The following is a 24,580-nucleotide window of genomic DNA, read 5'->3' on the forward strand; positions in this document are numbered from 1 at the left end:
GGACCTTGTTATTCACTCTTCTCCTTCTCTCCCAGCGTCATGCTGGCCTATAACGGGAAAGCGTGAGGGTGTTTGGCTTTTTTTGCAAATGTTGTGCGTCATTGGGGGAGCTGCCTTCAGAGTATGGCGATCTCTTGGAGTTTGTGTGTCAAGTCAAGTCATTTGATTGGTATAGAACATTTTAAAAAATGTGTGTGTGTGTGAGAGAGAGAGAGAGTTGTTTGTTACCTAGATGTTTGTTACCTTGTGTTACAATCTGTGTGGAGGAGGAGGAGGAGGAGGAGGAGGAGGAGGAGAGGGTTGTTGGGGATGTTTATGGTCCCAGAGTGGGCTGAGGTGCTGTGGAGTGTAAACATGCTGGGAAGAGGAGAGTGATTGGAGATCCCCTGTATGCACCTCTGATTTAATGAGAAACTCCCTCCTTCCCATCCATGTCGTGTACTTGCATGCTTATGAGGTCTGAACTCTGTGTGTTCTTGTTCCCCAGTACTTTTTCCACACCGCGCAAAGTTTAATTCGGTATTTTGCACGTTTTATTTTTTAAACAATGCGCCCAGGGGTGTGGCAATGAACAACCTAGGGAGGGGCCTGGCGCATTGTCTAAAAATCGCTATTGTACACCTGGTCAGAAATCTATGCCGAGTTGTTTATATGTTATTTTAAGAGCGCACCATCCTTCTATCATTCATGAACGCACACCAGCGCACGTCCATGCAAAACATTACAAATTGCAAGATTACAATGGGAAACATAATTAGAATAAAGATATTACGAAATACTGTACATCTCATGATGAGTAGTTATTAACCATCATTTGCAAATTGGTAATGACGGTTAAAAGCGATTAGGGGAGAGGCGAGAGACACGTATGGAGCACAGCTGAAGACGCACTGTCACGAGATATACGCAACTCCTCTGCAGGATAAATGTTGTTTTGTTCAGTCATTTGAGCAATATTTGGGTAAGTGTTGCTTTTTTCGCCCTATGTTTTCGATGGTAACCCATTGTCAGTCAATAGTGAAAGTAACTGCATATAACTGTCTTGTCGTTGACTGACACCTTGGTGAAGTTTGTTTCACTTTGCCAATGAGTTCAAATAATAGACGAGTGCAAATGCGTGAAGGCTATGCTAGGTTTTAGTAAAGCATGGTTTAAGAATGACTATTCCATACATCGCAAGCAGCCACCTTCAAATGCGCCGTTGAATGCCAAAATACCGATGCATTTATTTGACATATCGCGCTTTGCGCCGTTAAAGGGAATGACAGATGTCATTCTCATTTGTTTAAATGATGTTACGCCCCAAACACACCCATATGACTGATTAAAAAACCCAGGAACACCTTGTTGTGCCATGCGCTCAACGTTTGATAACGAAACCCCTCCCAATGTGGACTGGACATCCTACTAAATTTGAATAAGTTTTTGATGAGTGACGATGCACTTTAGAATGTCATGATGGGGCCCTGCCTGTTATTTTTCTTCTTTTCTACCATTTTCATCTAATTCATTGATGATGATCCCACCACTGTTTATTACATGGTGTTAGAAAGAAGAAAGGAGTAGAAAAGACAGCTCACTAGATGATGTGTAGTCCAATGCTGAGATATGGAAGATAAGCCTCTCAGAGCCAGGAGTTTTCTGAGACCCTTCAGTCACTCAGTGAGTAAAAGAAGGTGTGTGTAGCCCAGTGCTGGGTGATGTAGGCTAAGATAAGCCTCTCAGAAAACAGAACTCTCAGGGACATGTCTTTCTCAGTCACACAGTGAGGAAGAGAACATGTTGGTGTGAGCGCCTCCGCACTGCCCTTTCTGTTTTTCATCAGCTCTACCCCCACACACACACACACACACACACTCACGACCAGTCACAAGCTGTAGCTTCTGTCGCATGGGCCCATCTGAACACACAGTGCCGTAGCGTGGACCACCGGTCCCTTCCTGGTCCTGGACCTGCTCTGCCACGCCATCTGGCCCCATCGCTGCTCTCTTCTCCTCCCGCTGGGTCTCCGGCCAAAGCACCAGTGACGGTCAGCCAGCCGACCGATCGACCGGCAGTCAAAGAGGTCCCACCTCCAACATGGCTACAATCACACTCATAAATAATGCATCAACATGTAGCCTCCAGAAATCGTTTACCATAACAACATCCTTGTAACTTCAGCATTTGGGAAGCAAACTGTATTGATGATGGGGGCTGAAAAAGATCATTGGTGTCATTGGTGGGAACTTCTGGGAAGTGAACGATTTCCACTGACCTGGCCTCGATGATCCATTTGCAGTAATTAGGTTGGTTCTTGATATTTCAATCTGTGGCAAACTATACTCTACCCATTTCCAAATTCATTATGTCTACATTTCTGAGATTTTTCTCTCTGTTGATGGTCCGATCCATCCATCAAAGCTCCATGTTCATTAAAAAAACATTGGACTGCTCTCCTCTCCGACAGATGTTCACTCTTTGTTCGAAGCGTTTCATAGCAGCACGTGAGCTGGATAAGGTCTTGCAGCTCGCTCACATCTTCCCAGTTTGATGGAGAGCTCGTAAAAGAATCATGTTGAAGACGTTTACTGTTTTGGCTGTTGAGAGTCTAAGTAAGATGTTCTGGCACATTGTGTTAAAGAGGCTTGATTTAATGGAGCTGGATTAAGGACTGTGTTGTGCAAACAATCTGTTGTGGGAAACTAACCCATCACCCCCAGCATACACTCTCCACATCGTCAGCCAGCGCACAGGCTGCAAGCTTGCAAGAAAATGATTTTGTGTGTGTGCGTGTGTGTGTGTGTGTGTCTGTATGTGTTTGTATGTATGATTGTGTGTGTTGTGTGCGCATGTGCATCTCTCTGTGTGTGTCCACAATTCCTTAAATAATTCATTTCTCCAAAGCCACTTTGCAGGTGCATCATGACGCTTCACTTAGACCTCGGCTCTTAAGCGTAGTAAAACGACTGCAGCTCTCGGTCCTGAACCGAGCCGAGGTGATCTGAGTTCAGCGTTCTCTTTTTTGTGATATTACTGGTCAGTAATTACACGGTAGTAAACACGTGTCCTGGACCAGGGCCAGTAGCTGTGATTGACGACTCAAGACAATCAAATAAAAAGCAGCGGCATGAATATCTGCTCGGTGTAATCATCTGCGTGTTGGGCCAAAAGGTCCTTATCTGATTAAAAGAATGGATGCCTTTCCTGACCCATAATAGTAATAAGATCTTGTCAGCATTGATCCCCTGCTTCGAACACACACTGGTCTGCGGGGAGCCTCTGGCTGACACTATAATTTTTCCCTGTCGGAGTGGGTGTATGCATTGCCGTGTGTTGACATAATGGTGACTGCTTATCTGCTATTCACAGTTTGTCTTGTTCCCCAGCGATTCAGTTGGCAATGCGGATTGTTAATGATCTAGTTCCTTGTGTGGCTGGTTTGTGGGGATTGTGTGCACTGCCACGAAACCAATGAAAGCCAATTCTTGGTATCATATGCTGGGTTGAGGATTGGCCTATGCAATTTCATGTGGTTTCCAATATAATGTTAATCAGTGATTAACCGGGACTAGTTTGAGTTTGATGCGTTTTACAGTGCATGGTTGGTGAGCTTTGTTCCAGTTTTCAGATAGAGCATCCATAATATGGAGAATATACAGTGACCTTGTCTCCCTGAAGTCATACCAGCATTGTTGCATGTGTTAGCCGCGCACACACACACACACACACACACACACACGCACACACACAGATGCCCTCATACACACTCTCATGCATGTCTTCTGCAGTCCTCCTGCTGCTGCTGTGCAGATGTGAAGCTCATGCATTTTTATGGAGGGAGAGAGAAGGAGAGGGAGAGTAAGTGGGTCAGGCTCGCATCTCCACACCGAAGCCATTTACCAGTATGTCCAGGCAGAGTATGGATGGGGTTTCTCTCTGTGTGTGGTTTGGAGAATTAAGCAGATTGCTGAGACGTCGGCTGGTCGTCCTTATTGTGCGAGAGTGCATGTTTATGTGTGTGAGCGTCAGCGTGTGTGTAAATCTATCATCGGCCATTTCCCGCCTCGGTGCCCACTGACCATCACCAGTGGCAGCTCCATCCATCCATCTCCATGTGTGGGGGGGTGTCAAGTGAAGCTGTCCACCACAGGGTAACAATGTGTGTGTGTGTGTGTGTGTGTGTGTGTGTGTGTTTGTTTGTACGTGCATGTACACAAATTGTAAATTGTGTTTGCATGCAGGTGTATGTGCTAGAATGGTAGGAAGCATATAATGTGTGTGTGTAGGTCTTGCCTGTTAATATGAGCATTAGTGTTGTAGGAAAGCCATCAGTCACTTAGTATTTGGGGATTGATGACTAGTACCCCTCCTCTTCTCTTCTCTCTATCTCTCTCTCTCTCTCTCTCTCTCTCTCTCTCTGTCTTGTTAGTCTCCTTGTCCTCCTTCTCTTGCTACGCCCCTCTCCATGCCCATTTCAATTACTGGCTCCTTACCAGCCCAAAATGGAACCCTTTAAATCCCACATGTTGGGATTGACCAGTGTATTGATTAGACAGACGAGTCGTTGTGGCTCACCCTCTCTCTCTGAAAGCTGATCCTCTCTGCTGGCTTTGGGGTGAAAGCTTGAGAAGACCAACAGGATGGAGTCCCAGTAGCCTCCAAGCACAAACAGTAAAGCAATACACTCAAATATGAGATAAATAATTAAGTAATTATTATCAATAATTGCATTTGAATTGTCAGTATACACAATTATGCACTACTATTCACAACATTGTAATACTACAACATGCATTATTCAATGCTAGAAAAAAAAAAACACATGACTTTGGAGGTACCATTTTCTTAAAAACATGCCATCCACATACCCCTTTGGGTATCGATGCTGCGCTACCTACATATGCCAGACTTTTTACCCCAGTACTCTAGTAGTTTAAGATGCATTTCCTGAGGTTTAATCATAACTCCATAACCCTGTTACTCCCTCAGAATTTAGTGTTCCTCATATATGAGAACACCCTTAACCACCACTCACACACACACACACACACTCACACTCACACTCACACATGCCCATGAGCATTAATCTTTTCTAGCTTTCCTGGTGGCGACTGACTTTGGTGTAAGCCGTTTTTCCGGTGTCGGCGAGCACTCAGAGACACCTGACGGGTAAGTGATATTAGCGCGGGGCGCGCCGTGTAATAACGCTCATCAGCGGCGTGTTGCGGCTAATGAGAGCTGAAATGCATACGTGTGTAAACACACAGAGCCCCAGCACTTTACACGCTCTGAGCCGCCATGCACTGAGCTCCCGCTGACTCTACACACACACAGAGAGAGAGAGAGAGAGAAGGATCAAAAGAGAGAGATGAATAAAAAGGATGGAGAGAGAAAGGGAGATGAAAATGGAAACAGAGGAATGAGTGTAGAGGAAGAAAAGAGATGTGCTAGGGAAGGGAGGGGAGGGTGGTCTTTCAGAGAGATGAGTGAGGTGAGTGAGTGAGTGGAGTGGAGTGAGGTGGAGGGAGTGAATGAGTGAGTGGAGTGAGTGAGGGAGGGAGTGAGTGAGGGGGGAGGGAGGGAGGGAGGGAGGCAGGTTGAAGGTGGAGTGGCTCATAAAGAGGAGCTGTGACTCACCCTCTCCCACACACACAAACAGCTTTTGATGACATACTCATGCCCATCATTTGGTTTGCTTGGTTTCATCATTGCACTAATCACTGGCACCAGACTCACTGCAGCAGATTAAATGTGCACAGAAATGATCACAAGGAGCCAAGGCACTAACACAGACAGGAGATATTACAGTAGGCACCTGAAGTCTTCTCAGCCCCCAGATACAGTTGTGGTTCACTGAAACAGCCCATCAAGTGTTGAGAGTCAAGGTGTGAATTCACACCAGCCTCCAGTACAGTGTCTCTTATAGGTACCAATTTAATATTGAGTTCAGTTCATTCAGAGCAGATGAGTGGCATCGCTGGGACATTTGATTGCAGATGCGTGCAGTTAGTAATATCATTCTGTCTCTGTCCACTATTGACTGACCAGAGGAGTGTATCTGACATTCTCACACACACACACACACACATGCATGCATGTATGCACGCTCATACACAAGGCTGCAGGAGCACACTACTTTTAAATAAACCTGACCTAACAGGGTAGTGAGATGCTCATGTGGACTTCAGGGTCATTTTAATGTCTCTGTTATGCAAGTGCTCTTACAGTATTCCGTCTGCATGCACGCACACGCACACACACACACACACACACACACACACACACACACTGCACACATAGCAGTCTGAGTTGCCTACCTGTATTAGTGTTTGCGAGTATGTACTCATGCATGTATGTTTCAGGTGCAAATGTATTTTTTTTTAAAGAGGCCACTACTGTCTTTCTGCATGACACTTTCTGTGTAAGATCATGTGTGTCTGTCTAGCTGTCATGTTGACGTGCTTGCATCTGTCCTTCTGCTTACATGTGTTTGCGTGTGCGACTGCTCGTGTTCGTGTGTGTGTGTGTGTGTGTGTGTGTGTTAGCGTGTGCAGCTCTCTCCCCTCTGTCCCTCCTCAGCTGGGCTGATTTAACAGTTGAGCAGTAGCTGCTCTGCCTCAGGCTCTCTGGCTTTTGCGTAAGATCTCTCTCTCTCTCTCTCTCCCTCTCCCTCTGTCTCATTCACACCCTTGCCCTTTACCAGTTTCTCAGTTCTCTCTCTCTCTCTCTCTCTCTCTCTCTCTGTCTCTCTCTCTGTCTCTCTCTATTCCACTGTATTCCAACCAACCAGTGCAGGAATGTGCATTTTTAAACAAACACACACACACACACACACACACAGAGTGTCTTTTCCACACATGCACGTGGTGGAGTGCTTGCTGAGAAGGCCATGTGAGAAAGTCTCATGTTGGGTTCACGCTCGGCAAGTTGCACCTCCAGGCTCCTAGAATACGACCAGCTTCCCACCCCTTCCTCCCTAATCTCTCTCTCCCTCTCTCTGTCTCTCTCTTTCCCCCTCTCTCTCTCTCTCTTTCCCTCTCTCTCTCTCTCTCTCTCTCTCTCTCTTTCCCATGGCTTTTTTATCACTGTCTTTTCTTTGGTCAGTCTCTTGTCCAGCAGCATCCTCTATGCTTCATCCCTTTTGGCTACATCATGTCTCACTGCAAGCGTGCACCATAAGCATGTGTTTCTGAGGCCGACCCATAGGACAGGCATGGCTCTTTAATTGCTAGAGAAGTTTGGGATGTGGGATTTGTAGCCCATCCCAACCCATTTCATGTAATCATCATGGAGAAGATAGAGTTATGGAGCTGATGGGTATGGGTGCATATGGGAAGCATGATCCATAGGTGTTCACTAGAAATAATGACATTTCACAGCATAGTAGGCTGTGTGGTGAGTGGTATGCACTACCATTGCATGAAATGAAATGAATAAAATAAAGTGTACGGACCTAATGCTCTGGCAGTAGTGAGGGGTGTGTGTGTGTGTGTGTGTGTGTGTGTGTGTGTGTCCCTGTGTGTGTCCCCCCCCCTCCCCCCGTGCCCCACCCCCACACGGAGGGCTGTTGGATGAGATGGGGTGTGACAGAGCTGTCTTACGCCTGCCCAAGGCTGCCGCTCTGCCAGAGACTGCCAGACAAACTTAGAAACACACCCCACACACACACACACACACACATATATACATATAGACAAACATATACCACACATACACTCAAGCAAAGCATTATAGTTGTATGCACAAATAGATGCATCACAACCCCCACCCCCACACACTCAAAATGCTCAAAGCAAACTGGACATGCAAAAAGCCTGTCTACAAAATGTGCACACACATTGAACCATAAAAAGTACACAAGTATACTTACTGCATATCTCACACAGACAGAGAAACATTTTCACACACACACACACACACACACACACACACACACACACACTCACAATACACTCCATAGTGAAACCATAATGTATACTGGTAAGAGCAGGGGTGCCCAAATTCTTCCTCATCAAGGGCCAGAAATGAATTGGGGTGGAGGGCCGCAGGCCAAAACTAAATGTTCAAGTCGTGGACAATTAATTGAAATGTATTGCATATTTGTGCAAAATTAACATTCTATAAAAGGTAGACTAATGTTTAAGAAATAAAAAAAAACACTTCTCTTTACTGTGTTTGTCTTTGCACTGTTTATTGTTTACTTTTATCAAGATCATGAAATGATTGAACATCCATATGGCTGTTTTAAGGAGTAGAAATATATGCTATATCTGAAGCAATCAAAATCTTTGAATAAAAGCATATGGAGCAATTTATGTCTTGGAAAAAAAGTTATTTGCATCAATATGAATGAATTATTAATATAGAACACAACATGCCCCTATGGGACAAATTGACACATTCTTCAGAACAAATTATTATTATTTTTTCCAGGAATGGAGACATATTTAAATGGGCCCATACTGTTTCAAACTTTTTTGTGAAACACAATGTGTTTCAATAAATGTGAATTTGAACACAAATTAAGCTTCTCCTCAGCCCTCCTCACTCTGGTCATCATCATGACAATGGATCTGCGCTGACAGAACTCAATAGCGCCCCCATATCGCCCCATCTAAAACAATGTTAAACTGTGGCCAGATAGTGAACTGCAACCAGTCTTTCAGTTAATAGAACGTTGCGACCGAATGAAATTCTGACCAGAGCGCAGGGCAGATTGGGCAGCCCTGCTGTAGAGCATAGGTGATTTGGGTAGCATGTGACAATGTTGTGGATACAAATAAGAGTATCCTTTCACCTGGTCCTCTGAGGTCCTCTGGACTCTCCCATCACCACTCATAGGCCTCCAGCTCCACCATGTGTGTAACTTGTAACCAGTTGTGTACCACTGAACGCAGTGAAGTACTTCTTTATTACTTTATTCTATTTTGACAAATACAAAAATTAAATTATGTTAAGTGAAAATATTGCAATGTAATTTGATACATATTATCAGCCAACATTTGGGAAGGGTCACTCACTTCACACCATTGTGCTCATATGTATATGACATGAAGCTGGACTGTCCTCTGCCTTGGTGTGTGTCGCGTTGGCCAGAGAAATATATCTAACCGGCTAGTCTCCATTATGCCCAAGGAGAGATGGATTAGTTGTTCTATACGTGGTATTAGTCTGCTGCATTAGTCTAGTGGCCACACAGATATGTAGGACACCATCTTCTCAGTATTGTCAGTTGATCTGGATTAAAGAACGGACTAAATGAATATCAATGTAAATGTTGTCTGAATGACAGCGCTGGATAGTCCTCTCTCTGACAATGCACGAGGGTTACAGTGATTGCAAAAATATAAAACATGCATTTTACTTTCCCTTTTCCAGAATAAGCACAAATCATATCTATGCATTTGAATGATCACTGTGGTGCAGCTCATTGCTGTACGATGGCCTGTAGAGTGATTGTGTGTGCGAGGCTGTTGCTGCTGACCCCAGATCAGTGTGCGGTTCCTGGGAGGGGCTGGGCCAGGCCAGGTAGAGAGGCCAATGCCCAGCAGAGCCCGCGTGCCACCGCCCAGCTCCTGCAGGCGCCATACCAGTCCGCTGGCATATGGCGAGCTGAGTGCCAGCCCCACCCCCATCTCATCCAGGCTCCCATGCCATCTCCCTCTTTATCTCTCTCTCTCTCTTTCTTTTTCTCCCTCTCTCTCTCTCTCTCTCTCTCTCTCTCTTTCTCTCCCTCTCTCTCTTTCTTTCTCTCTCTCTCTCTCTCTCTCTCTCTCTCTCTCTCTCTCCCCTCTGCTGCTCTTCCTCTGTTTCTCCATCGCTCCCCATCTTGCTCTCCTCATTGGTCTCTCTCTTTCTCATTCTCTTTCTTTTCTCCTCTCCTCTCCCTTTCAGAAGGTCTCATTTTTCCTCCCATGTGGAATCCCCCGTCCATACATGGAGTCCATTTGGGGCGTGTGGAAGTGTAAGCTGTTTAGTGGGAGGCTGTGTTGTGTTGAGCACAGCACACTCAGTCTCAGCACACACACTCAGACTCAGCACACACACTCAGGCTCAGCACACACACTCAGTCTCAGCACACACACACACACACACACACACACACACACACACACTCAGGCTCAGCACACACTGTCCTAATTCATTCTCATCCCGTGGCGTCGTCTGTACATCAATCTGTCTCCTATAGCTGAGGGTTAGGCTATATGATTCTTGATACAGCGTTAATACAGTATTCATTTTTAATTGCAGCTTGAGCATTTTCTAATGTGTGGTTTTTGCGTGTGTGTGTGTGTGTGTGTGTGCGCACGCAGCAGGTGCCATGACGGGGTTGGGGGCAGAGGATGACATCCCACTGGGCGAGAGGAAGACGGTCACAGACTTCTGCTATCTGCTGGACAAGTCAAAGCAGCTCTTCAACGGCCTCCGGTCAGCAGCCACTCCTGCCTGTCTCTCTCCCTCTCCCTCTCCTCTGTCTCTCTCTCTATCCCTCTCTCTCCCTCTCTCTCTCTCCCTCTCTCTCTCTCTCTCTCTCTCCCTCTGTCTCACTGACTTTCTGTCTGTCTGTCTGTCTGTCTGTCTGGGTGCCTGGCTCTTTTGCTGTCCACAACTATTGTCTTTCTCCAATCAACCAACCAGATGACTGTCCCTTTGACCTCTGTGCTTATGGCTGTCTATTCGTCTGACTATCATGTGCTTTCATTGTCCTGGTTTCATTCTTGACAAGGGAAATCAGTGATGGGTGTGAATCACATGACAGACTGACCATGAACCTGAGCTGACCTGAGCTCTGTCCCTCTCTCTCTCCCTCCTAGTCCCCTCTGTCGTCTCTCCTCTTCTCCTCTCCCTCACTCCTCCCTCTCTCTGTCCTCCCTCACTCCCTCTCTCTGTCCTTCCTCTCTCTATCCTCCCTCTCTCCCTCTCTCTGTCCTCCCTCTCTCCCTCTCTGTCCTCCCTCACTCCTCCCTCTCTCTGTCCTCCCTCTCTCTCTCCCTCTCTCTCCCTCTCTGTCCTCGTCCCGCTGGTCTGTTAACGTGAGGCGACGGGCTTTCGCCTGTGCAGCTGGCATCCGCAGCAAGTGGCCCCGTTTTTGTAACATTCAAATCAAATGGGAGAGCTCCTCGGCTGCCCCTGCAACCCCCACACACACACACACACACACACACTCTCTCATAGAGAGAAGAAGGGATGGAGGGAGGAAGAGGAAAGGGGAAAAAGAGGAGGAATGGATTCACGTCAGTCCGTGTTTTTCACCATTCCTCCACGGCCAATGGGTTGTGTTTGAGTTAATCAGTCATTTTTAGCTGCTGCTATTTATAGGCCAAGTGTGTCAGTAGCTGCAGGCTCTCTCTCTCTATCTCTCTCTCTCTCTTCCTCCCTCTATCTCTGTCGCTCTCCTCTCTTCCTCCCTCTCTGTCTCTCTCTCTCTCTCTGCTGTGTGGCTGCTGCAGCCGTGGCGTGTGCCTGGTTGGTTGTGTTGGAGGCTCGTCTCGGCCACCTCGCCATGCTCTCTGGCTGTGTGTGTGTGCGTGCGTGCGCGCGTGCATGAGAGAGAGATCTTATTCTGTGGCAGTCATTTTGAGTTTATGTGCTGTCTGTAATTACTATGTGTTTGTGTGTTAATGTATATCTGTCAGCAATTATAGTAATGTCACATAGCTTTGTGCTGTTGTCTGACTCTCTCTTTCTGTGTGTGTGTGAATAACTGAGGCTGCACTTCAGCTGAGGCATTTGTTGTAATCTCATCTCATCAATTAGCTCCCTATTGTGTGCAATGATGACAGGGTGACACACACACAGAGACACACAAACACACACACAGACACACGGACGCAGAGTGTCGGAACTGTCACTCTGAATGGATCACCACCTTGTCAGAGTAAACTTTCCCACTCACTCTCACTGTTGATGGTCTATTTTAAATTCCCTCTTCAAACAGATGCTTATCTGTCAGCATCCAGACTGGAACAGTATCTCTCTCTCTCTCTCTCTCTCTCTCTTTCTCTCTTTCTCTCTCTCTCTCCCTCTCTTTCCCTCTCTCTCTCTCTTTCCCTCTCTATCTCTCTCTTCTCTCTCTCTCTCTCTCTCTCTCTCTCTCTCTCTCTCTCTCTCTCTCTCTCTCTCTCTCTCTCTCTACCTGTCCGTCTGTCATTTAATCTACTTCTCTCCTCTAATTAGCATATTTGCATGCTTATGTGTTCCATTTGTTCTCTCTCAGTAAATTAATGTTGATTCTCCCTCTCCCTCTCTCTGGTTACATAAAGGCCTCCTGTTCTTTATCTGAGCTGGGGGGATCTCGGGGTCATGTGTTGGTATCCATCTCTGAGTCACACACACACACACACACACACACACACACACACAAATGGGCAAACTGGCTTTTATGTCTAATGCAGACCCTCCCAATCCCTCTCCTATGCAGCTGTAGAGGCAGACCACTCTTCTCTGTCCTAATCCAGTCCGGTGCAGTAGCATTTACAGAGTGCCTTGTGTGCTGCTCCTTCCCCCAACCCACACACACACACACACACACACACACCCCACAGGCGCTCTCTGGGCTAATGTTTGTTTAGGTTCCTTCCAATGTTTGTTTCAGCCTGACAAATCAAGCGAGTGTTTGAGGCCAGTGATGGGTGGAATTCTCGTTCCCTTGAGGTTGTGGGGAACGAGGAGACAGGAGGCGGAGAGGCATTTCCTCGTGCATGGAGCTCTCTCAGCGTGCAGCTCTCCCAGGCCAGTCAGGCGCCGTCATGCGGTACGGTGGGATTGGGGTGGAGTTTTCACTTTTGATATTTTATGCTCTTAAGTACAGGTAGCTTACATACCATATTGCCTTGTACATGGGTTGTTATGTGGTAGCTCACATGCCATATTGCCCTATACATGGGTTGTTATGTGGTAGCTCACATGCCATATTGCCCTATTGCCCTATACATGGGTTGTTATGTGGTAGCTCACATGCCATATTGCCCTATACATGGGTTGTTATGTGGTAGCTCACATGCCCTATTGCCCTATACATGGGTTGTTATGTGGTAGTTCACATGCCATATTGCCCTATTGCCCTATACATGGGTTGTTATGTGGTAGCTCACATGCCATATTGCCCTATTGCCCTATACATGGGTTGTTATGTGGTAGTTCACATGCCATATTGCCCTATTGCCCTATACATGGGTTGTTATGTGGTAGTTCTACGTCAGATTCACATCCGCTCAGCGCCCATAACACCCAGATCAGACAATGTCATTTTTTTGTATATATTTCCCCATGCGTCCTCACTGCAGTGTGTAGTACTCTTGACATCTTGATTGTTTGGAAATGTTGAAGTGGTGATAAGTGTGGTTTACGCCGCTGGCTTTATATGTGCCTGTGTGCTTTAGTTGAGGGCAGAGCCCCATTCACAATAATAATACAAACAGAACAACAACAGATCCAAACTGGACATTACACCATGTAATCTGAAGCTTGGGGCAGCTGAAAATAGGGGTCAGCTCAGGCTTCTGCTCTATACCCTGGATCATGGATCTAGATCCGTTTGGTTAAGTAAGGGCCAGCCTCCTGCCCAGCCCTTCCACTGTCCCCAGACAGACTTCGGGCTAGTGTGTGTGGTGGACTGATGAGAGTGTGTGTGTGTGTGTGTGTGTGTGTGTGTGTGTGTGTGTGTGTGTGTGTGTGGAGAGGAGAGTCTGAGATGGCCCACTTCCACCGCGCCCTTTCCGGGCTAGAGGTGGACTGATGAGAGGAGAGGAGAGGAGATGGCCCACTTTAGGAGGACCAGCAGGCAACAGGGGTGGACCAACAGATGATGCAGCATTATCCCTGCTTAACATTTCTCCCCCACTCTTAGTCAACTGATCTGTGTCTTTCTTTCTTTCTTTCTTTCTGTCTTAACTCTTTACTCTTTTCCTCCGTCTTATCCGCATTCCCACTCTCTCTATCTTTCTCTGTCTCTTCTTTTTGTCTTTCTCTCGCGTTGGCTCTTTTTAGTACACCAGTATTTAGTAGATCCGTGTCATTACTCCCATGTCCCACAAGACCTGCTCTGGTTCAGATACAGAAGGAACTCTGCTGCATGGAAATGTGCTCGCAGACACGCACGCACACTATACATGATATAAATGTATAACTTTGCGCACATAGAAACATGCATGCAAGCATTCATGGTCTGTAGTGCCTCAGCACACATATTTACATTTGACTCTTGTCACATACTTGATTACATACTTGATTACATGCACATACACATCTCTAGCAGTCACACTCTCTCTCTCTCACACACACACACTCACACACACACACACACACACACACACACACACACACACACACACACACACACACACACACAGACAGACGCAACCAGCCGCCCACGTTGGCTCCCACAGTCAGAGCCTATAAGCCAGAGTGCAGTAAATACAATCAGTAATCAGACAAAGCTCAGCTCTGCGGAGAGGGCCTGGCAGAGATACAGCGCTGATTTACTCACTCACACACAAGTTGTTTGGGTGGGGGTGGGGGTGGGGGGCAGTCATTTACGGCCCCCTCCCGCTGAGCCCAGTGGTGGTGCGGATGGGGGCATTAATCCTGGACTGGGGGTGGGGGGAATTAATGATGCGTGAGATGGGAATGAAACTCGGGCCCCCATGATGGCGGCCACCTTAAGCCATGACCCCCGCGACCTTGGGGCCTGTCACTCAGGGTGCCAGGGTCATCCATACATCATGGTGCCATACAGCAGCTTTATGGGTGACATCGTTATGCATGTGTGTTTGTCCATGTCCATGGATTTGTGTATGTATTTTTTTATGAATGACTGTGTGTGTGTGTGTGTGTCTATGTCCATGGATGGATGTACGTTTTATGAATGGTAAGGTGTGTGTTCTGTCACTACTATGATGTATAGTATTTTTGGCTGAAATTGAATGTGTACTTTGTGTCCTTTTTCTGAGCAGAATGTATAAGATATCCACTTTGACGTGTGTGTGTGTGTGTGTGTGTGTGTGTGTGTGTGTGTGTGTGTGCGTGTCGTGTCTGTGCGCGTTTCTTCATTGATGGTCTGCCAAGGGACTGTGTGGTATCAGGCAGTGTTTTTTTCAACCAGTGATTTATCATTTCAGTGATATCTAGCTGTGTGTCGGTGTGGGTATGTGTGAAGACTGAGACTGGCAGACACACTCCTGAGCTGTGTGTGTGTGTGTGTGTGTGTGTGTGTGTGTGTGTGTACTGTATGTATGTATGTGTGTACTGTATGTATGTGTGTGTGTGTACTGTATGTATATATGTGTGTGTGTGTGTACTCTGTGTGTGTGTGTGTGTGTGTGTGTGTGTGTGTGTGTACTGTATGTGTGTGTGTGAGAGAGAGAGAGAGAGGGAGAGTGTGTGAGGGACTGCTCCCTGCTGGGCCATGAGCCAGCTGGCTGGATTATCCTACCTGTGCTCGGTATTCCATCAGCATCTGTGTGTCTGGCAGGGGTGTGTTCAGCACAGCTCTCATTGCTTAAAGATGGAGTGGCTACCTACACACACGCACACACACACATGAGCACACACACTCACTGCCCTGAGGTGACCCTTCCGCCACACACACTCAGGGGAGAAAAACACTGGTGGTATGTCAGTGGCTGCTGCTGGCGTGATTTTGATCCTGATGGCAGGTGTGTGTGTGTGTGTGCCTGTCTGTACACTTCCTCAACTGCAGCCAGCCACAGTTTTTTTTCTCTGCGTTAGTCAACCGCTCTCCAGATGCGTTGTCATGGCAACCCCATCACCGATAACAATGGATCCCAGAGCTGGGGGGAATGGAGGGAGAAGAGGAGGAGGAGGAGGGGGAGATGGAGGGAGTAGAGGAGGAGGAGGGGAGATGGAGGGAGGAGGAGGAGGAGGGGGAGGAAAAGGGGGCTTGAGGAAGAAGAAAGGAGGAAAATGGAGGGAAAACAGGGGAAAAAATGAGAGTTGGTCAGCGCTCCAACTGACGGGCACAGCACATAGCTTCTCATGACATCACCACCTCTATGAGTCACCAGCGCCCGCCCCCCACGCCCCTCTCTGTCCCTCTCTCACGCCACTCTCTTTCCCTCTCTCACTCTCTCTTTCCCTCTCTCACTCTCTCTTTCCCTCTCTCACTCTCTCTTTCCCTCTCACTCTCTCTTTCCCTCTCACACTCTCTCTTTCCCTCTCTCACTCTCTCTTTCCCTCTCTCTCTCTCTCTTTCCCTCGCTCATTCTCTTTTTCCTCTCGTTCTCTCTTTCCCTCGCTCATTCTCTTTCTCTCTCTCACTTTCTCTCTCCTCTTGTTCTCTCTCCCTCACTCTTGCCGTCTCTTTCCCTCCCTCATTCACTATCCTTTCCTTTCCCTCTCGAGCTGTCTTTTTCTTTGACTTATTCACAGATCCCCCACACACACACACACACACACACACACACACACACACACACATTTTACTACTCTCTGTCTTTCACACACTCTCACACATTCCTCTGTCTCTGCATTTCTATGCAGAACCTCTTTCTGTTTACTCTTTCTTTCATTCTCTCCTCCATGTTCTTCCCCTCTCTCCGCTGCTTTCTCTCTCTCTCTCTCTCTCTCTCTCTCTTTCTCTCTTCCCTCCCTCTCCCTCCCTCCCTCCTGTTCTCTTTCATCTTTACTGTCTCCTTCTCGGTTTGTCTCACACACACGCAAACACACCTCCACTCTCACATTAGTAGCACCCACAAATGGCTGTGTCATTTTTACACGACTCTTATTACATTGCACCTCAATTTGTTTTTACTCTTTTGCCTTTGACATTACAAAGCGAGCAAATGGCAGACTGTAACATTTGGTGTGAGTGGTGTCTGTTCGTCTGGCTGGTCTACTGAATATGACAGTTCTTCCTCTTCACTCTCAGTCCTCTTGACTGCTAGGTGTGTGTGTGTGTGTGTGTGTGTGTGTGTGTGTGTGTGTGTGTGTGTGTGTGTGTGTGTCCAGGGATGCCCTGAGTCTTAGTTGTGAAAGCGTTGTTGGCTAAGAGGGAGCTCGCTGGACATCCCCCGCAATGGCACACAGCCATGAGGACACCAGTCACCTTCCCACAGCAGCGGGGCCGGCGATAAATAAATCAGACTGACCCATGAATCTTCTCTTGCTCTTTCTCCCTCTCTTCCTTTTCTCTCTGCCTCTATCATCCCTCCCTCTATTCCTTTTCTCTCTCCCTCTGTCTCTCTCTCTCCTCTCTCTGTTCTCTTTGGGCTTCATTTCTGCAGAGATCTGCCCCAGTATGGCCACAAGCAGTGGCAGTCCTACTTCGGCCGCACGTTTGACGTCTACACCAAGCTGTGGAAGTTCCAGCAGCAGCACAGGTCAGCACTGCTGCCCCAGAGCTCAACACTGAGGCCCAGATGAAAAGAGAGAGAGAGAGAGGGAGAGAGAGAGAATTGAGGAAGGAATATGGTTGAAGTTATAGAGGGGAAGATACTCAAGGAGAGGAATAGTGAGAGAAAGAAAGAGAGGGAAGGAAACATGAAGGGAGAGAGGATGAGGTCTGAGGAGTTCTAAAGTAAAGTTTTTATTAATAAATCATTTGATGGATGTGACATCTCAAGCTGAATATATTTAGCCTCAACTCTGAGAGCTGCGGAAGGTCATTACACAGCCACAAAGAGGAAGCACCGCTAAAGTTAGATTGGGCACAGAAAGGAGGGAGAGAGAGAAGGAGAGAGCAAGGGATAGAGAGGAAGAGAGCGAGAGCAAGAGATGAAGGAGGAAATTCTTTGACAGGACAGAGGTGAAGAGGGAGGAGAGGAAGATTGAGAGAGGGAAAAAAGAAGGAATGATGGTTAGAGAGGAGGAATGATGGAATGAGAGAGAGAGAGAGAGAGTTATTGAGAATCACAGAGTGATTACAGGAGTCTACGGGAAAATAAGCAGTTGATAAATGATTGTAAGGAAAGTGTTGAAGAAACCTTAAGCTGGTATTCCCTTTTGTGTTTTTGTGTGAGAGCAGACAGGTGCTGGACAATCGGTATGGCCTTAAGCGGTGGCAGATCGGGGAGGTGGCCTCCAAAATTGGCCAGCTGTACTACCACTATTAGTAAGAATGCCTCTAAGCCTCTCCTACACTCTCCCTTTGTGGCCATTTTGGCTCCCAGAGCAGCTGTCTGTGTCTGAGTTGTCCTGCTGTTTCAACTTTCAGCCTCCGCACGTCGGAAACGAGCTACTTGAACGAGGCCTTCTCCTTCTACTCGGCCATCCGGCAGCGTTCCTACTACTACCAAGTCAGCAAGGAGGAGAGGTGAGTGGCATTAGCTGACCATTGCGCTCCTGCTCTGGGGGAAGACTGGTAAGGTTTTGATTTACAGTGGCCTCACTTCACGACTGACCCTGATTGCCTCTCTTTTGTTTGTCTTTGCTATGCCCATTCTCCTATGACCCGTCCTTCTCTTTTGGATCCTGTCCTCTCTTTTGATCTGCCCCCTGCTCCATTTCTCTCTCTCTCTCTCTCTCCTCTCTCTCTCTCCGTCCTTCTCTTTTGGATCCTGTCCTCTCCTCTTGTTTCTTTTGATCTGCTCCCTGCTCCATTTCTCTCTCTCTCCACTCTTCTCTTCTTCTCTTGTCTTCCTCTCCTCTGTTCTTCCTGCCTCTTAGGCCTGAGCTGGTGGTGAAGAAGCTGAGGTACTATGCCCGCTACATTGTGGTGTGTTTGCTCCTGAACAAGATGGACCTGGTCAAAGTTTTAGTGAAGGTAGAGACACCTTGGGAATCATTCATGCGTGAGTGTGTGTGTGTGTGTGTGTGAGAGAGAGAGAGAGAGAGGGAGGAGGGCTACAGACATGACATGATTAAATCCATGACGATGATTGATTACACATCCTTCAATTCATTATCTGTGTGTGTGTGTGTGTGTATGTATGTGTGTGGTGTGTAGAGGGATCTTTTTTCAACAGTGTATGTATGTGTGTGTGTGTGTGTGTGTGTGTGTGTGTGTGTGTGTGTGTGTGTGTGTGTGTTTATGTATGTTTGTACACATGTACTATATGTGACTGTGTGTGTGTACGTATGTGTACGTGTGTGTGTACCTATGTGTATGAGTGTACAGGTGTGTACTATTTATGACTTATTGTGTGAATAATGTGTGTGTGTGTGTGTGTGCGCACACACCTATGTGAATGTGTGTACACGCATGTACTATCTATGACTCTGTGTGTGTGTGTGTGCAGGAGCTGTCTGAGGAGATTGAAGACTACACCCAGCGGTTTAACACTGAGGACCAGCTGGAGTGGAACCTGGTGCTGCAGGAGGTGGCTGCCTTTGTGGAGGTGAGGCCCATGTGTGGGAGCGCACACACACACACACACACGCACACACACACACACATACACATACACACACACACACCACGCCATTACCGCACAGCTGGAAGCAGAGCACAGGGACTGAATGAATCATGAGCCATCATCGCTACCCATGACGTACCTATCCACTATGATTTATTAATGTGTGTGTGTGTGTGTGTGAGAGAGAGAGAGAGAGACTGATGTGTGTTTGTTGTTACTTGTGTGTGCACATTTGTGTGTGTGTTATGTGTATTTGATCTGTTTGTATGTTGTTGCTTCTGTATGGTGTGTGTGTGTGTGTGTTGCCGTTTGTTTCACCTTGTCTCATCAGGCCGACCCGGTGATCGTGCTGAACGATGACAACGCTGTAGTGATTACGTCCAATCGGCTGCAAGAGGGGGGCGTGCCCCCGCTGGAACAGGGCATGGTGGTTGGTCAGCTCACCCTGGCTGATGCCCTCATCATTGGCAACTGCACCTCTCAGGTTCTCCCTCTGTCCCCCTTCACCAGAGTGTTCTCTTACCCCAGAGTGTTCTCTTACCCCAGAGTGTTCTCTTACCTACCCCAGGCTCACACTGGACAACTGAACCACAGACCTTATGTCTTCCAACAATTCAGTGTCATATTGCATCAGATTGCATTTGATATTGCATTGATTTTTATGCGACTTTGTCATTCAAATTTGATTTGGATAACGTTTAGTAAGTGTCCAATAGCCTACTGTTTTATGTTCAAATGAGTCGCATATTGAAATGTTTCACATGTCAAACCACAACATTACAGTCTTGCAATGTGACATTAATGAACATGCGTTTCACTTGTTGTGCAGTGTAAGCCTGGCTGCGTGGTCCACTAACTCATCTCCTGTGCTGTCCCTAAAAGGCCATCCCATCGATTTCACAAAATACCATTATATTTTACACTTTTACACCAACAAAGCAATTCTGACACTTATCAAACCGAAATTAGCCATTTGGGAGAAACGTACTCCACTTCAGTGCTATCATAGGAGCTTAGGTAAAACAACATACATTTTACAAAGACAATCCTTCTCACGCTGTCGCGTGTTTCCCCCAAATCTTTTCCATGTAAATGTGATCTGGTGTAAATGTGGTCTCGCTGTAAAAAAGTTTTTCTTTGTGCTATTTTCCTCCGACAACTCTGTTTGTATTACTCTGCATGTTTGCTGCCTGCACAGGATAACATGGAAGTGAAGGTAGGACGCTTTTATTGAAATAAACCAGTACACAGACCCCGTTTATGAAATGAAATCATGTGATAATGAAATGGTCACAGTTATTACATGACCAAATTGTGGTGACAGCCTGAAAGATTTTTAGTCCTCACACGGCCCCTTGTTGAAGAATTTTGACTTCCAATTTTCTCCAAAAAATGGCTAATTAACTTCTTTCAAGTGCTAATGGCATTATTTGGTTGTAAACCAATATAATGGTATTTGGTGAAAAATAATTGTTTATCCCGCTTGAAGTCTGGTTTAACATAGTCTTAGTTTATGCATAAGCCCTAGAGCACTTTTTTTCTTTTATGTTGTCCATCTGCCTTGTTTATCAGAGTCACATGGCCTCACAAGACCACAGATAGATCTGTGACATCTGGGTTTGGGCAGCCACAGAGGTTTGATAAATCTGGCATCTTGCATTGGATTTTGGAAAGATTTTTTTTGCACAACAGCATTAGGCTAACAAAGTCATGGCAAATTTTGCTAAACTTTATTTTTTTAAAACATACTAAACAATATGACATTGTCATAAGACACTGTCCTCAAAACCCTGTGGTGGTCACGTCTCATTTTTGCCCGTTAATGGCTGACTGGTATTGATCTTGAAAACTGAAATAGTGATGTGGAAAAAGGTTTTTAAACTGGCGGAACCATTTAGAACCTGTTTCCTGCCCACTGGTTCAAGCACCTGTCCTTTCCCTAATCAGTCTCACATGTTACATTTGGCAACTTTACTTCCCTTATTCTCTTGGTCTTTGCCTTTGTTTGTGCCTGTCTAGTAGAAACAGGGAGGTTTGATCATGAATAACTGTACATGCAGCCAGTCAGGAAGTCTATCGAGGGGCCGGGTCGTGTGTTGTGGTAATGGGGTTATGTTGTGTCAGGCTCAGTGCATCTGACAGGCTGCTGTTATGTTTTGAGGTCCCTGGTGGGTGTCGCTATGGCGACACACCAGCGACATCTCCACTGCTCTGGAGTGTGTTATTATGGTGCAGGAGAGCGGAGACCTGTGTGTGTGTGTGTGTGTGAGGTGATTTAGTGGTAAGATCTTTAATCTCTGGTGTGCATTGCCATGGCACAGCCTTGAATTCTCGTGTGTGTGTGGTGGTCTGTAGGCTGTGAGGTACTTGGGTATTCAGAGAGGTTGAGATTGTTGAGATCTAGATGTGTTTTGAGATGGTTTTGTTTCTAGGGTGATGTAGTGAGTTTTCTGGTGTGTGTCAACGAGGTTATACGTATGTGTGTGTGTTCATGTTCATGTTTGTGTTTGTGCGTGTGTGTGTGTGTGTGTGTGCATATGTGCATGTGTGTTCAGCTCTCAGCTCTCCCAGCACTGGGGTGTGTGTGTGTTTTCTATGTTGACTGGACACACTGATTTGAGTGATGTGTGTCCCTGCTCAGGTGAAGTTCAGTGAGCTGACCATCGACATGTTCCGCATGCTGCAAGCCCTGGAGCGCGAGCCAGTCAACCTGGCCACGCAGACCAGCAAAACAGGAACACTGGTGAGGGAGCCAAGGCCTTCTACACCTCTCTTTCTCTCTCTCCCTCCCTCTCTCTCCCTCACTCTCTTTCTTTCTCTCTCTCTCTCTCCCTCACTCTCTTTCTTTCTCTCTCTCTCTCCCTCCCTCTCTCTCCCTCACTCTCTTTTCTTTTCTCTCTCTCTCGCCACTCCCTTCCTCCTCTCCCTCCCTATCTTCTCCCTCCTCTCTTTCTTTCTCTCTCTCTTTCTCTCTCTCTCTCTCTCTCTCTTTTTTTCCCCTCCTTTTCTCTCTTCTCTTTTCCACTCTCTTTCTCTCTCTCCTCATGTTGTCTCTCTCTCTCTAGGCCTCTTTGTCTCCCCTCTGATTCAATGAGAGGTTCAGGGACTTCTACACAAGCACCTGTTCTCCATATCAGTTGTTATTGTCTTCCTTTCTGTCCTCCACAGGGAGTTTGCTTTAAATGACAAGCACAGCCATAGGGGGGAACCCCCACAGGTACCTGTTTTAGAGGCCCACCTTCAGTCAGCTTCACACCTTCCTTCTAGAGGCCTCCTTGTTGTCACCCCTATAGCTGAGCATGTCATTGGCCAAACACATTAAACACACATTATTAGCCACACATTAGAGGTAGACACACACACACACACACACACACACACACTCCCACACACAGCCAGGTACAGAGAGAGACACACACACACACATCTGTTAATTGATGACTTCCCCTCCCTCCCCTCCTCCTCCTCCCTCCTCCTCCTCCCTCTTTTCTTCCTCCTCCTCCTTCCTCCTCCTTCCTTCCTTCCTAAATCCCCCTTTTATTCCTTCCTCCTCTTCCTTCCTTTCCTCCTCCTCCTCCCTTCCTCTCCTCCACCTCCTCTCCTCCTCCTTTCCTCTTCCTCCTCTTCTCTCTCTCCCTCCCTTCTCCTCCTTCCTCCCTCCCTCCTCCTCCTCCTCCTTCCTCTCTTATCCTCCAGTAATTTTCTCACCACTCACCACCACTCTGTTTGTTACACTCTAATTTACAGCTCCTTTGTCTCTGCTGGTGTTGATTCATCTCTCTCTCTCTCTCTCTCTCTCTCTCTCTCTCTCTCTCATCTTTTCTCTCTCTCCCACTGTCTCTGTCTGCCTCTCAATCAGTCACTGTCTCTCTGCTGTGTCGTTCCTCCTGGACTCCCTAACCTTGAGCAAGCGTGCCCCTCTCCCTCTCTCTGGACATCTCGGTCTTCCTCTGTAACACACCTTCAGCTGCAGTGAAATACGACGAGGGCAGTTGGTGGTGCACGGGCAGTGGCATGCTGCGTCTGGCTCCTTCCCCCCCTCGGTCACTCTAAAATAATAGATGGGCTTTGGGCTCACGCATGCCAGCTGGACTAAGGGAGTTTCTTATTTGGCGTGCCAGGACTGACTCTAGACCAGTCCAACAGCATCCTAACTGGCATTCTGGGAGACTCATTTATTGAAACGCGGCGATTTTAGACAATGGGGCTACAGCATCCTCATTGGGCAGTAATGTGGGCTACAGCGTCCTCATTGGGCAGTAATGTGGGCTGGCCCGTGGAGCCGCTCTGGAGGCCAGAAGGTTTGTCCTGTGTGTGTGTGGCAGCTGTCCATGGGCTGAGGACGCAGCGGCCTACGATCCTCCTGCCCGAGTCGTGTTTGGGTTTGTCTCCGGGGCTTGATTGACAGCTCGTTTGGACCACGCTGCCGACTAAATGCCAGTGTGCCTGGCAGAGAGCCGAGCCGAGCTGAGCTGAACTCAACTGAACTGCGCTCACTCCTCCTTTGCTTACCTTTTTGCTCTCTCTCTCTCCCTCTTCTCTTTCTTTCTTTCTTTCTCTCTCTCTCTCTCCACCCTTCCTCCCTCTCTCTGTCCTTCTTATCACTCTTTCCTCCTGGCATTTTGTTCTCCTCCATTCTCTGTCTCGTTCAGTCAGTCTTTGTAGCTTTGACTGTGATTTTTCTCTCTTATTCTGTCACTCAACAGCGATCTCACTCTCTCTTTCCCCATCCCCCTCATCCTCCTCTCCCCTCACTCTCTCTTTCTCTTTCCCCCTCTCCCTCACTCTCTTTCTCTCTCTCTTTCTCTCTCCCCCATCCCTCTCTCCCTCCCTTTCCTCTCTTTCCCTCTTCTCTTTCTCTGTCTCTTTCTCTCCCCCATCCCTCTCTCCCTCACTCTCTCTTTCTCTTTCCCCCTCCCTATCTCTCTTCCACTCCATCTCTCGTTCTCTTAGTATTTTGTCTTGACTGCTGGAGCGCAGCACGCCTCATGAGTGCTAAGGAGTCTGGCACTATAAACACACACACACACACACACACACACACACACACACACACACACACACACGCGCACGCCTGTGATTCAGTAGTATCACACACTAGTATCAAATGCCTCTCTTCCTCTTCCTCTCCCTCTCCCTCCACCCATTTCTGTCACATTCCCTGGCTGTTACTATAGCTACATCATCTCTGTTGGCCGCTGGCTGAGCATCTTTAACGTCATCTCTGCTGTTTTGATGTTTGTTTGTGTGGATATCAATAGTGAAAACATACATTGAGTGATTAT

The 24,580-nt window shown here is 47.1% G+C and overlaps 1 protein-coding gene across 1 annotated transcript in view; it reads left to right on the forward strand.

Annotated features, from left to right (window-relative positions):
• Window positions 1-24,580, forward strand: part of scai (suppressor of cancer cell invasion) — a 33,007-nt gene that overhangs the window by 2,671 nt on the left and 5,756 nt on the right. The window contains 9 exon segments of the mRNA XM_048259844.1: window positions 10,296-10,410; window positions 17,226-17,321; window positions 17,966-18,052; window positions 18,155-18,253; window positions 18,607-18,703; window positions 19,179-19,277; window positions 19,627-19,779; window positions 21,937-22,096; window positions 22,488-22,572. Coding sequence (XP_048115801.1) covers window positions 10,304-10,410; window positions 17,226-17,321; window positions 17,966-18,052; window positions 18,155-18,253; window positions 18,607-18,703; window positions 19,179-19,277; window positions 19,627-19,779; window positions 21,937-22,096; window positions 22,488-22,572 — 983 coding nt within the window. The 5' untranslated portion in view covers window positions 10,296-10,303.

Source organism: Alosa alosa, chromosome 12 (genome assembly GCF_017589495.1).
Source record: "Alosa alosa isolate M-15738 ecotype Scorff River chromosome 12, AALO_Geno_1.1, whole genome shotgun sequence".
Taxonomy (NCBI): domain Eukaryota; kingdom Metazoa; phylum Chordata; class Actinopteri; order Clupeiformes; family Clupeidae; genus Alosa; species Alosa alosa.